The sequence below is a fragment of the Halichoerus grypus genome, chromosome X, assembly GCF_964656455.1.
Source record: "Halichoerus grypus chromosome X, mHalGry1.hap1.1, whole genome shotgun sequence".
Lineage (NCBI taxonomy): Eukaryota > Metazoa > Chordata > Mammalia > Carnivora > Phocidae > Halichoerus > Halichoerus grypus.
Window position 1 is genome coordinate 21,340,754 of NC_135727.1, and position 13,308 is coordinate 21,354,061.

General features: G+C 53.3%; 1 protein-coding gene and 1 long non-coding RNA gene across 2 annotated transcripts in view; both read right to left on the reverse strand.

Moving 5' to 3' along the window:
- SASH3 (SAM and SH3 domain containing 3) overlaps positions 1 to 5,358 on the reverse strand; it is a 12,414-nt gene extending 7,056 nt beyond the window's left edge. Inside the window, exon 1 of the mRNA XM_036101621.2 lies at positions 5,127 to 5,358. Within this exon, the coding sequence (XP_035957514.1) occupies positions 5,127 to 5,183 (57 nt within the window). The 5' untranslated portion in view covers positions 5,184 to 5,358. The remainder of the gene's footprint in view (positions 1 to 5,126) is intronic.
- A 5,822-nt stretch (positions 5,359 to 11,180) lies between these two features.
- On the reverse strand, positions 11,181 to 13,301 carry LOC118541820 (uncharacterized). The gene is made up of 2 exons (XR_013444714.1): positions 11,640 to 13,301; positions 11,181 to 11,545 (listed from the first exon to the last, which is right to left on the reverse strand). It is a non-coding gene; the product is annotated as an uncharacterized LOC118541820 (long non-coding RNA).
- Positions 13,302 to 13,308: the final 7 nt, after the last annotated feature.

Below are 13,308 nucleotides of genomic sequence, written 5' to 3' on the forward strand. Positions count from 1 at the left end.
AATGGCTAGGATGCAGCTGCCTGGGTAACTTCCTCCTCTTATTGCCTGGAAAAGAGAGAGGGTGGGCACCAGGCTGGCCTGGGCCCAAGGAGGGCAGGCTGGGCTGCTATTTATAGACCGATGGGACCTATTACGGCCTTCCCTTCACCGCCCCTCAGCTTGGTCTGCAGACCGGGAGGCTGGGAGTCGCCCAGAAGCCCCAGGGACTCCGAGCCTGGAAAGCATGCAAGAGGGCAGCCCCGGCGCTGGAAGTGGGCTTTGTTGGGGAGAGTAAACTCACCACCAGGCCCCAGTTCTTTCCTTTTCCTGTCATTAATCTGCAGGCTGGGGGCTGGGAGGGGGGCCTTTGGCCCCCAGGGACCTTATGTCAGGGCCCCTCTGTCCCAGCTTTCGCTCAAAGCGGGAGGAAACAATCCAAAAATGCCGTGGGGTGGCGCTGGGACTTGGGCCCTGCTGGCCACTCCTCGGCCCAGGGTTATGGAAAGGACTAGACATGTGCTTCGGGTGACAAGGGTTGGGGCCAGCCAGGGTGGCCTTTTGCCCAGCCTACCTCCAACCTCGGGGCCAACCCCAAATATCCTGAAAGTCTTTGGTGACCCTGAAATGATCCCCCTCCCAGGTATGAGTTAAAATCCTTGGGTCCCCTTGGATTTCCACCTGGTTTCCCTTTGGAGCCAGGCCTTCCTGGGGGTCCTGCACAAGGCAGCACGTAGTACCCTACACTGTTGGCCCCTTTTCCATGTCCAAGGGGAGTATGTGGGCCTCTTGGAAAGAGCTACTTTTCTGGCATCAGACGTTGGTGAGTTCAACTTTGGGATGTGTGACCTTCGGGGAGTTATTTAACCTCCTGACCTTCAGTGTCTGTGAGCTGACAGGTGGTCACATCTTGGTTCTGCCATTGACCAGCTGTGTAAAGTGGGGAGAGTTCCACAACTTCTCTGGGCTTCCATTTCCTCGTGGGTAAAACGAAGACAAAGGCACCTACCTGGTTGGTTGCTGTGAGGATAGAAGGCCCGACTGCTAACACAGCAACCCCTCAACGAATGTCCAAGTGTGCTTAGCCTTTCCTCTGACCCCCTCCAGACTCTTACCCAGGGCGTGCCCCACCTGGAACACGCCACCCTTCTCTGTCAACCATAGTTTCTCCCTTCCTTCAAAATCCAATGGAACTGGAAACAGCCCACGTGCGCACCAACTGTAGAATGGATATAGGAATTGTAGCAGTCATTGGAGGACTAGTGCAGAGCGATGAGCTTGTACAGCTTTCCCTAACAATATGGATGAATCTTGCAGATACACTGCTGAGCAGAAGGGGCCAGCCACCAGAGTACATTATATGGTTCCTTGTATAGAAAGTTCAAAACCCGGCAAAACTAAGTTATGCCATTGGAAGTCAAGGGAGTGGTTACCCTTAGGGAAAGGGAGCATGTAGTGACCAGCAGGGGCATGAGAGAAGCTTCTGGAGTGCTGGGAGTGCTTTTTTTTTTTTTTTAAGTAAGCGCTATGCCCAGCATGGGGCTTGAACTCATCACCCCGAGATCAAGAGTTGCATGCTATACCGACTGAAGCAGCCAGGTCCTCCAAAGTGCTTTGTTTCTTGATCTGGGTGTTGCCTATGAGGGAATGCTCGCCTTATGGAAATTCATTGAGTGGAACACTTGTAATTTATCCACTTCTTTGGACAGATATTATACATCCAGAGAAAGGCTTTCCAAATCCAGTTTCAAAGGTGCTGCCTCCTGTAGGAAGCCTCCCTGATCACCCCCTCAGAGCCTCACACTGCCCCCCGTTGGCATCTTCTTCCCCTGCTTCCTAAGCAAGCTTGGCTTTCACCGGGTGTCTCTGCAACTAGCCCCCCAGCTCCTTCAGTGGACCAGTCACATACCTGGCACCCTCTGGGCTCCAGGCACTGGCCTGTGCGTGTGTGGGGATCTGGGAAGAAAGGGGTTAAACACCTCCCATGTGCCCTGCACCCTGTCCACCCCTTCGTGTGTGCCAGCTCACTCCAGCCTCACCACAGCCCCGTCTTAACACCCTTCCTGCCCAGCTGAGGAGCCTGAGACTCAGAAATGAAGTGTCCGAGGCAGAGTTACACAGCGGGCAGCAGCAAGAGCAGGGGTTTGAACCCCGTTCTGTGACTCTGGAAGCCTGTGTGTGTTGCTGTGCTCAGAGCTCACTAAGTTGTCTCCCAGTATAGAAATGCATTGAGTGTAATGGAAACTGTGGGTGGTGTTTGGAGGGAGCCTCCTGGAGAGTGAGCGGGAGCATGGAGGAGGAAGGGCTCAGGAGGGCTTCAAGGAGGAGGAGACACATTTAAGCTGAGCTATGCAAGGGAGCCAGGATTTCTCTGGGAGGAACTGGGAAGGGTTTAAACAAGAATGAGAGTTAGAAACAATCTAAGCATAGTAGGTGTGGTGCGAGGTGGAGCAGAAAAGGCCATGGAAGGCCCAGTGGCAACGAGGAGCCACTGGAAATGCAACGTGTATGCTGGTGGGGGGGTCATCCAGAGGTGTGCTTTCCTACTCATGGGTTGAGTCTCTTATGTTCATCAGATTCTTCTAGTGCTTCTGGGATCAGTAGGGGGACAAGAGAGTAGAGGGAGAAAGGGTTAAGACTCTGGAGACTGATAAGTCTTGGCTTGGATCCCTGCTCTGCAGCTTACTAGCTGTGTGCACTTGGGTGAGTCACTTCACCTCTCTGAGACTTGGGCATAAAATAGAGGCAATATCTGCCCCTGCTTCACAAGGTTCTCATGAGGAGCCAACGAGCTCCAATACAGGTAGAGTGCGCGGCACCTGGCGCCTGACGAGTCCCTCCCTTAGTGCACGCTCTTAGTGCTTTTAAGTCTCATTTCCTCCACCTCAGGGCTGGGACCCAGGCTTGGTCTTCTCTGCAGTGCGCGCCCCGCGCCCGCCCACGCCTACAGCATGCACCCTACTCGTGTGCACATGCCTGCTCGTGAGGGAGCACTCTCATGTTTATTGTCCCAGGCCATCTGCACAACCTCCTGAGATGGGCAGATCAAGAGCTAGCCTCTTTTTCCAAGGTGAAGGAACCGAGGCCCAAAGAAGGTCAATGAACTGTCCAAGGTCCTACTGCTAGAACCCATAGGATTTCAATTCCTCTGTCTTGCCTCCCGCTCAGCACATTCATTCTGGCAGCCCTGGGAGGAGGAGCAGGGGCAGGTGAGAGAGGTGAGAGAGGCCTCACTTGCTTTTTTGCTTTCCCTCCACCGTGTCACCTCAGCCACTGAGAAGAAGGGACTTGCCCAAGGTCACGGTGCTGGAGCTAGGCTGCTGTCTCTGGGCGTGGGGAAGATGCTATCTCTACCTTCTGGAAACTTGGCTTCTCCAAGGCCATTTCCACACTATTGGGGCTTGGAGAGTGGCTCTTGAGGCTGGCCCAGACTCAGGCAGGGGTGGGGCGGGATTTGCCTGGATGATCCTCCCTGGAGGGAGGGACATGGACCTCAGAGTGCCACACAGGCTTTGCTTCTTCTGGGAGAAGCCTGGGGGGACAATCCCAGAGGCCTAGCCACCAAATACAGAATCCAGATAACGGAAGTCAGGGAAGAAGACAGGGACTTCCGGCTTCTGTGTGCCCCTGGGCACCTCCGCCTGAGATGGCACAGGGTCCCAGTGTCAAAGTGTCAGCTCTTTCTCAGGCTCTTTCCCCCAGCTCAGCTCCCCTGTGGTTTGGGGCCCAGCAATGTCTACAGTAGTCTCTGCTTCCCACCCCCATCAGCCAGAGAGCAAGGGGAAGTGGGACCTGCTCACCCCGGAGCGGCAGCCAATGGTAAATCTGCTGGGCCTAGCACCAAGCAGGGCTTAGATGGGGGTGATGAAGCCCGTGTGAAGACTCATGAATCTCTACCCCCCTCTGCCTACCTCCACTGCAACTTAGAGAAGCATCTGGGGTGGGGAGAGTACAGCCGGAAGTGGCAGCTACCCCAGGACCTGAGATGGGGCAGGATGCACACCCCAGTGCCCAGGGGCTCAGCCTTTCAGCTGGCTTGGCCTCCGTTTAGGAGCTGCTCCCCTGACAAAGGGGCTCCCCCACAGGGCACCTGGGCTGAGCTCCCGGGGAAAACAGCAGGACACACTGAGGGCCTGGAGGTCCCCCGAGTGTGGCCTGGGGCTAGGCCTAGGTCTCTTGGACCCGGTTCAGGCCTGCTTGGGGATGGTCCTAGGATCCCGCTGGATGTGTGGAATGTACTTAGCTGGTGTCCTGGGAGAGTCCTATAATCAATTCAAAGAATAAGTCTAGAAATTCTCAAACCCAACTAGAGAAATCTAGATCTGGCAGTCTTCAAGGAATCTTCTGGTCTGGTCTCTGCTCCAGGAAGAGGAATATTTCAGCTGTCCACGATAGCTGCTTTTCCTCTTGGTCTTTAGAGTCCCTCCACTGAATTTTTCCTCCTCAGCCCCTATTTCCCATCTCGCCAGCTTCATTTCTCATTCTTCACAAATAATTTCTCCCCGCCTGGGAAGAACCTGCATGCCCCCTGCATCCTGCTGCAGGTTTGGAGAGCCTTTTCCTGAGTCTAGAAATCCCCTGGGCCCCCTCTCCAGGTTGGCCGCCTCTCCTGAGGGCCTGGGGAGCTGCAACAGAGCTGAGCCGAGTGGGCAGAGTCTGGCTATGGCTAGAGGGCAGAGGCCCCAGGAGCATCATGGCGTCTATCTGGGTGGCCCAGCAGGTCCCTTTGAGTGAGATGTCTCCTGAGAGGCCGTGCTTGGGCAGAAGCAGTGGCAGGACCGGCACAGGGGAGAGAGAATTGAGTACAGTCTTGGGATGCAACTCGAGAAGTATATTTTGTGATTCTTGAATTCTAGTCTAGGATTCTAGCCCCTGATTTTAGATCTCTATCCCATCATTGTAGGGTTGAATTCTGTAACTCTAGACTTCTAAGGGTCTGGAGCCCTGACTCTCTAGATTTTGAAAGTCTCTTCTGTACTTTTGTTACTCCAGTAAACTTTGGGGCCCTGTCCCAATGCCCTTGGGAGAATGGCCCTTGCCTACAGACACAATGTTCGGCCTTTGGCTCTTCCCACTTCTAAGAGTCCCGGAGGGGGTGGGTTGAGAGAGCAGAGGGAAGGAAGACGCGAATTCCCAGAGATGCTCCTCACCTTTCTCTTCTGAGTGGGCTCCTTATCGCTGGCGTTGGAGGGTTTGCGGCGCAACATGGTCCTCTGCCCTGGTGACACTCTGTCCCTGCAATCTTAGGTGTCGAGATGCCGAGGCCTCTTGCTCAGCCTCACGAGCACCGTCCAGGGGGCACGGCATGGACCGAGCCTCTGGCTGCCACTCTGCGTGCTGGAGTGGCAGCTTGGGGGCACGGGCCATGAACACCCAGCGGCAGCAGCATACAGGAAACCCGGCCACGTGACCTGCTCTTACAGCAATCGCAGCCCCTGCCGGCCCCGAGGGAGGAAGGAAGTCCCAACTTCAGTCTCCAGAGATTCTGATACAGACGGCTCTTAGGTTGAACAAGCAGAGAAAAGTCCCTACCCTGCCATCTCGTGTCAATCATTACCTGCCCTGCTCCATCTCCTTGGAGGTGGCCCATCGACTTGACATGATATGGCCTACTCAAGCCTCTTCTCCCGCCGACCAGAAGCCAGAAGCCAGAAGCGGGGCCATCTCTGCCCATTAGGCCAATGCTCCTGGTCGTCTTGCATCACCAAGGTCATCACTACCACCACTACCACCCCTACAACCATGACCCTACAGTCATCCCCTACAGCCTGTCGTCACGACAGCAAGCACCCTACAGCCAGCAGCCTCGGACGTCACCCCCACAGTCATCATCATTGCTGCTAGCACCCTCACAATCAGCAGCCTCATGGCTGTCACCCTTATGGACATTCCAGCTAGTCACCGACAGTGATCTGACCCCTACAACCATCAGCCCTACAGTCATCATCCTTACAGCCATCACGACATCCTTGCAGGGGTCACTGGGGCAGTCATCCCCACTGCCACCAGCATGCCCATAGCCATTCTCACCAGAGCAGTCATGCTTGCAGTCAAAACACCTTGGCTCCCCCGGGCTCCCCCCCGTATATTTATCATCACAACAGCCGTCACCACGAAAAAGGCATGTTCTCGCAAGCAACTGCATGCCATCAGCAAATGTCCTAGGCAAGAGGCATTTCTTAAATGCGTGTATGGTTTAGAATGTTCGCTTTGTGGGTTATCTGTAACAGATATTTTAATAACTTCAATGATCTTCTTATTACAGAAGCAATTCGTATTCATAACATAATTTAGCAAACACAAATACACAAAAAGAAGAAAATTAAAATATTTTCCATAATTATACTGTTTGGATAAATATCTTTTTCTATTTTTTAACATTTAACTACCCCCCCCCCCCCATTTTACAAAAATCATACTGCGCAGAAAGCAGACCTGTGGTTTGAGAGGTCAGAAAGGGCACAAGGACCCTTTCGGGGGTGATAGATATGTTCACTATCTTGATTGCCGTGATGGTTTCATGGGTGCATACGTATGTTAAAACAAATCATACATTTTAAAAATGTGCAGTTTCTTGTAGGCCAATTACACCTAAACAGAACCATTTTTAAATTTTTAAAAATTAAAAAAAGTCATACTTCACAAACTGTGTTGATATCCGCTTGTCAAACTGAATACAGTATCATTGAGATTTTCTCATGCTGTGAGCTATTTGTCAACTAATGCCATTCGTAATGGCTGCCGAGCAACCCACGGCACGCGGGTACCATGATGATTTCAACAGGCCCCCACCGATGAACTTAGGATGGCTTCATTTTTTTTTTTTTTTTTTTACTCTTCGTGGTACATCCTTAAGGCAAATATTCACATCCACAATTTTTTCCTTTGGATAGATTTCCAGAAGGGGAATCCTGGAGTAAAAGGTGTGCATCTTTTTAAGGCTTTCCTTTCTGTGGCACTTGTGAAATCCTGGGCTGGCCCTCCCCTGTTCCCAAGATGTTCTTGTGACTTCCTCCCCGCTGTCCCCCAGCCTGCCCCACGCCCTTTGACCATCCATCCGTCGGGCTGAGCTCAGGGAAGACAAGGTCCTTCTCCCCCAAGCTGAAGCCATACTTCTTTGGCTCTGTCCTCCTCAGCCGGCCAGGCCGGGGGTGCCAGCACCCCAGTTCACTCCCCCACGGGCCACGCTCCCCTCGTTGGCAGCCGGGGGGAGGGGCTGGCGCCAGGGCTCCCACTGCCCGGGCTTGGAGGCCTGGGAAGGAGCCTGCCCAGGTTGGGGACGAGGTGGCGGGAGCAGGGGCGGGAGGGTGACCCCGCGGGAGGCGAGGGGCGGGCACAGGGCTGCAGGGGCTCTGGGCACTCGGGGCTCGGGCAGCGGGAGCAGTCGGAGCCGGAGCCCCCCACAGAACCTTCTGGGCCTGCGCCGTGACGGCACATCCGTGGACCGGCGTGCAGGATGTGCCCCGCTTCCTGTTTGCTCAGCCCCGGCCGCGGGCGCAGCTCACACGCTAACCGCAGAGCCTTCAAAGGCAGCCAGCTAACCAGGGTGCTGGGCGGCCACCTCGCCCAGGCCTGGGAAAAGGCGGCAGGGCTGGAGAGGAACCTCTAGTAAAGTACAGAGAGGTCCCCAACGCGCCCAGGACAGAAGGGAGCGAGTGTGTTCAGCGCTGCCCTTCTGTCTCCTTTTCAGATGTGCCTCCTCCCCACCCCCGCTCTGGGGGTCCAGGGGCTCCCCCATTTGGACTCGCCTTCCCCCAACTTATCCCTCCTAGCACATTGCCCTGGCCTGAGTCCCTTGAGGTCAGGCCCCAGCTGGCTAATGGGCCTTAAACACCTTTTAAACAGGTTCCCCTTCCGGGCCACACATCAACATTTTATAGGTCACTTCCCAGGTACACAGAGCCCTCAGCTAAAGAGGTGATCCAGATCAGTAGTGCAGTGAACGAGGCCACCTCAAACTTGATAATGGGCTGGTAGACAGGACCTAGGAGTAGCTCTGGGCAGAGCCTTGTGCTAAGCACTATGAAGAGATGCAAAATAAATAGTTGTCCAAGTCCCTTGCACCTGGGAGCTTCCGTCTTGGCAGGGAGGCAAGCTTACATTTGCGCAGCATTGTTCTTTGCCAAGCACTACATTAATCCCAACACAACCCCCTGAGGTAAGCAGTTTAAATTGGGATTATTATCGCAAAGATGTGTCCAGTATAAATGTGGGACGGCAAAGCTTTGATTTAGCAGCAATATTGCTATTGTGTGTTTTGGGGTGCAAGGTGCCACAGATAAGTGAGATCCGTCTGAACCCTCAGAGGGTAGACAATAGGGCTGCCAAAGACACAACGGTTATCGTAGGCTGCATTCACACAGAGCAGCCCCCCACTTGCACCCCTGAAGAGATTCTAATTTGGTAGAAGATCATGGGTGGGATATTTGGGGCAGTTGGGACCCAGATACGTGTGAAAGTGTCCTTCACTCTCCGAATGGGTACAATCCTGGTTTGAGAGAGTAAGAGTTTGGCTATCGAGGGATCTATATTTGGATAAACCTCCCAAATGATTCTTATTCTCACCTCTCCCAGCCACACACGCATATCCCGTGGAAAATAATACACTGTGGCAGGCGGTGGGAATGAAGAGAAAGGGGAGGGCATCTGGAAGTCTGATCCCATGCACAGAAGCTGAATAGCTAGGGCTGCGTGTGTGTGTGTGTGTGTGTGTGTGTGATCTGTAGGGAAGCCCCACCAACCTGAGGAGTACTCAACACCTGTAATATTTGGCTTAGAGGGTTGGGGTGGGGAAGCAAGTTGACTTTGAAGAGCTGTCATAGAGAGGAAGGGATGTATTCTGGTGGTCAGGAATGACGGGAAACATAAATGGAAGGTTTGGGTCCCTTCCTAGGAAGACATTATATATATATATATACACACACACACATATATATATATATACACACACATATATATATATATTTTTTTTTTTTGAGAAAGAGACAGAGAGTGAGTGGGAGGGGGAGGGGCAGAGGGAAGGAGAGAGAATCTTAAGCAGGCTCCACACCCATTGTGGAGCCCCACACAGGGCTCAACGCAGGACTCGACGCGGGGCTTGATCTCACAACCCTGAGTTCGTGACCTGAGCAAGTAGCAAGAGTCGGAGGTTTAACTGAGCCACCCAGGTGCCCGGACACTTTTGATATTTAGATGGTACTAGTTCAGCCCTGGTTAAGTAGTAGAACTTCCTGTCTCTGGAAACGTTCAAGCAGAGACCACACAGTCACTTGGAAACACTTGGGCATTTCCGAGGTGAAGTCCACTTTGGAAGGCCCAGCCCATTAGCAGATTTCATGGTGGTAGTCTTAGGCAGGGAGGACGAGAAGAGTAAAAGCGCAGGTAGGAGAAGGGCAGAGGAGGGCAAGAACCTGGGCGGGAAGCATCCATTCCTCGGGCACACAGACAGTACATGCAGAACGCTCAGCTCTAGGAGCATTGGGGAGTCCCTGGCAGCAGGGGCTGATGGGAGGGAAAGTCATCTCTGAATCTCTGAACCCGTGATAAGGTCTTGGTTTAAAAACAAAGAACACCTGCAGGCAGCTGTGGCAATGACTGCAAAGAAGAGGCCGGGCTTTAGTGCTCAGATAAAAACCCTCACTACTCACTGCAGGGCCTTTCTATGGAGACCGGGAGGACCAGGCTGCTCTGCCTAGGACTGTGTCCCAAGGTTACAAGGACAAAGGTCGCTGAGCAGTCTAGGGGACAAGTGTCTAGGGAAGAGGAAGGGCAGGAGACCCCTCCCAGAAATCAGGTCAGGTAGAACTGGATTCAAATCGCTTAGAGGCTGCGTGACCTTGGGCAAGTGACCTTGAGCAATGAGCTCTTGTGGAGACAGTGATAATGTGGGCCTCGTTTGGGGAGTGTGTGTGTGTGTGTGTGTGTGTGTGTGTGTGTGTGTGTAAGTAACCAGAGTTACCCAGATGACATGTTAGACAGAATGCCGTCAGTCCAGGGCACAGCTCATGCAAAATGCTTGGTACCTGGTGGGGGACTAGATCTGCTCACTCCAGGCTCCACCCACAGTGTCTCCTCTTGCCTTGGCACCTGCTTCTACAGCTCATCTGGACCCCATCTGAATCTCTGCTACGGGACTCTGTCCCATATGCTGTGTGTCTCCACCTCGCCAGGGCAGGGTCCCTCAGGCCAGGCTATTCTAGAACATAGAAAGTGTGACAAGCGAGAGAATCTAGAACTACTCGGGACCCGCTGGGAGGGAAATTAACTTTTCAGCTTCATGGCCTTGCTATGGACCACTGGGGTTTTCTCAACCACCCGTCCTACCCTACTTGAGCTGCTCGCTCAGTTCCTGTTTCACAAAGAAACAAGGAAGTGAGGAGGTGGGCCAGCCCGAGGGCAAGGGCAGGCTGGGTGTGGTCGGGGAGCGCCTCCCACTTCCAGCTAAGAGAGCCTTGGAGGGCAGGGATGCACGCGGGGGAAACAGTCGCTACTGATTCTTTCATATTTCCAGATATGAGGAAGTGCGCGGTGAGTTGGTAAACTGCACTGCTGACGTGGTTTGGGGGGCTGAAGGCAGCCAGCTCCAGCCCTCCTGTGGCCCCAGCTCATGAAGCCCCCGAGCCAGCTGGCTGGCAAATGACAGAGGACTGGCTTCATTGTCGTTTTAAAAACGAACCATTTAGACTCTTTGTGTATGTACGTAAGTATATATGTATGATCTCACCCAGGCTCTTTCCTATTCCAAAAAGGATTTAAAGCATCAAAAAAATGTAGCTCAAGCCCATCATCCCCGCTGTTACCGTGGCCGTGTGACCGGCAACGGGTCCCCTTGGGCTTCAGTTTGCTCCTTCGAGGCAGTAGGGAGTGACAGAACACACTGAAAGCAAGAGAGGAGCCCGCACAGTTGAATCAGGATGCTGGGGATTTAATCCTCGCTTTGGCCCCAATGGGCTGTGTGCCCTTGGACCAGTCCCTCCTTTTTCTGGGCTGCTGTGGCGTTTCCCCATCTGTACATCAAAGCATGAAACCCGTTTTTTTCTTAGTTTTTGTTTTGTTTTGTTTTGGCTTGGTTTTGGTTTTGGTTTTGGTCATGCAGCTCCTAGTCCAGGCTGGCTATGGGATTTGTGGGACCTGGTACAAAGTGAAAAGGCAGGGCCCCTTGTTCAAACATTTTTAAAAATTTCAAAACGGTGACAGCGGAGCTCTTCTTTTTTTAAAGATTTTATTTATTTATTAGCAAGAGAGAGAGAGCGCACGAGTGGGGGGGAGGGGCAGAGGCAGAGGGAGCTGCAGACTCCCCACTGAGCCGGGAGCCCAGGGCCCCGGGATCATGACCTGAACCAAAGGCAGACGCTTAATCGACTGAGCCACCCAGGCGCCCCTGTATGGGGCTCTTCTAAGCACCAGGCCCTGCGAGACTGCACAGGCCCATCACCCGGAAGTTGGCCTTGCAACTACTTCCGATACAATTTTATGGGAAGCCCACGCAGGCTGCTTCTGGCTGGAGCTCTGCTTTTCGTGGCAGTCCTTGTGGCATTTCTAAGGAGCCTCGGGCTCTTAGGAAGCACAGCTGGAAAAACACAAATTAGATACTTGGTCAAAAGCCTGTGTAGTTTCGATGATGTATATATAAAATTTGGATCCCCCGTTTTTGCCTTACCTACCTCCAAAGGTGAGGCAAGAGTTGAACTCGTGCTGAGCGGATAATAGCATTATCATCTCCTGTCTGTGTGGCTTCCTGGCTCACAGAGTGCTGTCACATCCGGATCTTAGGAGCCTCTCACTGTCACCTCATGCGGAAGGTGGTACAGGTAGTTTACAGAAGAGGTAACTGAAGACCAGCGAGGTGAAGTGACTTGCCTATAGACACAAGCTGGCCCAGCTGGAACTGGAACCCCAGAATCCGAACTCCTGGAAAAAGAGGCTTTTCCAAGGGGGCATTCAGTTATCTTCAGTTCCTACTGACGTCTCCAAGTGCTCCTGCATGGGTTCGCCTTGCTGTGTATGCTTGAATGTTGCCCTGCCTGGTGCAGAGTGGAACCCTTCAAGAGCGCTGCTCAGTGTGCCGATGATCTGGGCCCCAAGGAGGGAGGAGCTGAGGTGGCAGCCCCCCCCCCCCGCAGCCATGCTGTCAACCCCACCCCGTGCTGGTGGATTGGAAGGGGTAGTTAAGGGAAGCGATGAGGCAGAGCCCTGGGTCTTGCACCGAAGGAGGAAGGGGGAGCACGTGAGCTGCCCTGGGCTGAGAGGCCTGTGAGCAGGTCCTGGTCAGGTTATGGCCTGCCTGAACCCCAGGAGCAAGCATCAGGGATCAAAGGGAAAGACGTGGGTGGGCAGGCCCTGGGAAAGCAGGCTGGTGTGGAGAACAACAGTCGGGTCTGAGGCCCAGCTCACCGGCTGTGTGATCCTGGCCGAGCCTCAGTTTTCTGAGGTACGTGAGAGCCGTACCACCTGCCCTTTTCTGAGAGGGCGGGTTCTGGAATCATCGGACTGGTTTGAGTCCCACTTTTATCATTTCCTTGAGGAGTGACCTTGAGCGAGTTGGCTAATCTCTATGAGCCTCACTCATTTTCTTCACTTGCAAAACGGGAACAGTAAAAGTACCTTCTCAGAGGTTGTGGAGATTAAGTGGGAAAATGCAATAATGTATTGTACACTTAATGTATGAGAGGGTAGATCTCATGTTTACCGTTCTTATCACAATAAAATAAAAAATATTTTTAAAGTGCATATAAAGCACAGTGCCTCAAATATATGAAACACTCAGTGAATGGCAGTGATGATGATGATCGTGATGATGATGATGACGGTGATAACTTTAATTTTATTGTTAGTAGCTGTCTTTGTGGGGTGACCAGGTGAGAGAGTAAATGAATCAGCAAGTTGAGGCCCACTGTTGGGTGCCATAGGCTCGCAGTGAGGATGGCTCAGAGCAGGGGCCTTTGGATACAAGCCTCAGTGGTGATAACTGTCACAGGTCACCCTCACTCAGCCAACCAGGTCTGGTGGTCCCAGGCGGGGGAGGGGGGGACTCCTCTGCCTGGCGCCTCTCCCCAGCACTCTGCCTTGGAGGCTTGGTTCTCTCCTCTCCCTGACCCTGCTCAGCAGAGCACAGGTGCTGCTTCCAACTTTCCTGGACTACACTGGACAAGTCCCACGGCATGGGGCTCCCTTCCATGCTCTCCAGAAAGCTGTGACCTTCAGCACGGGCGCTGGTTGGCTGGGCGTGGCATGCACGCGAATACGTGAATGTTCACACACGTACACGCACGCATGCTCACATGCCCATTCTCAAGCACATGTGCTCCCTAGCCGAGCTTCTGGGAGCCTCAC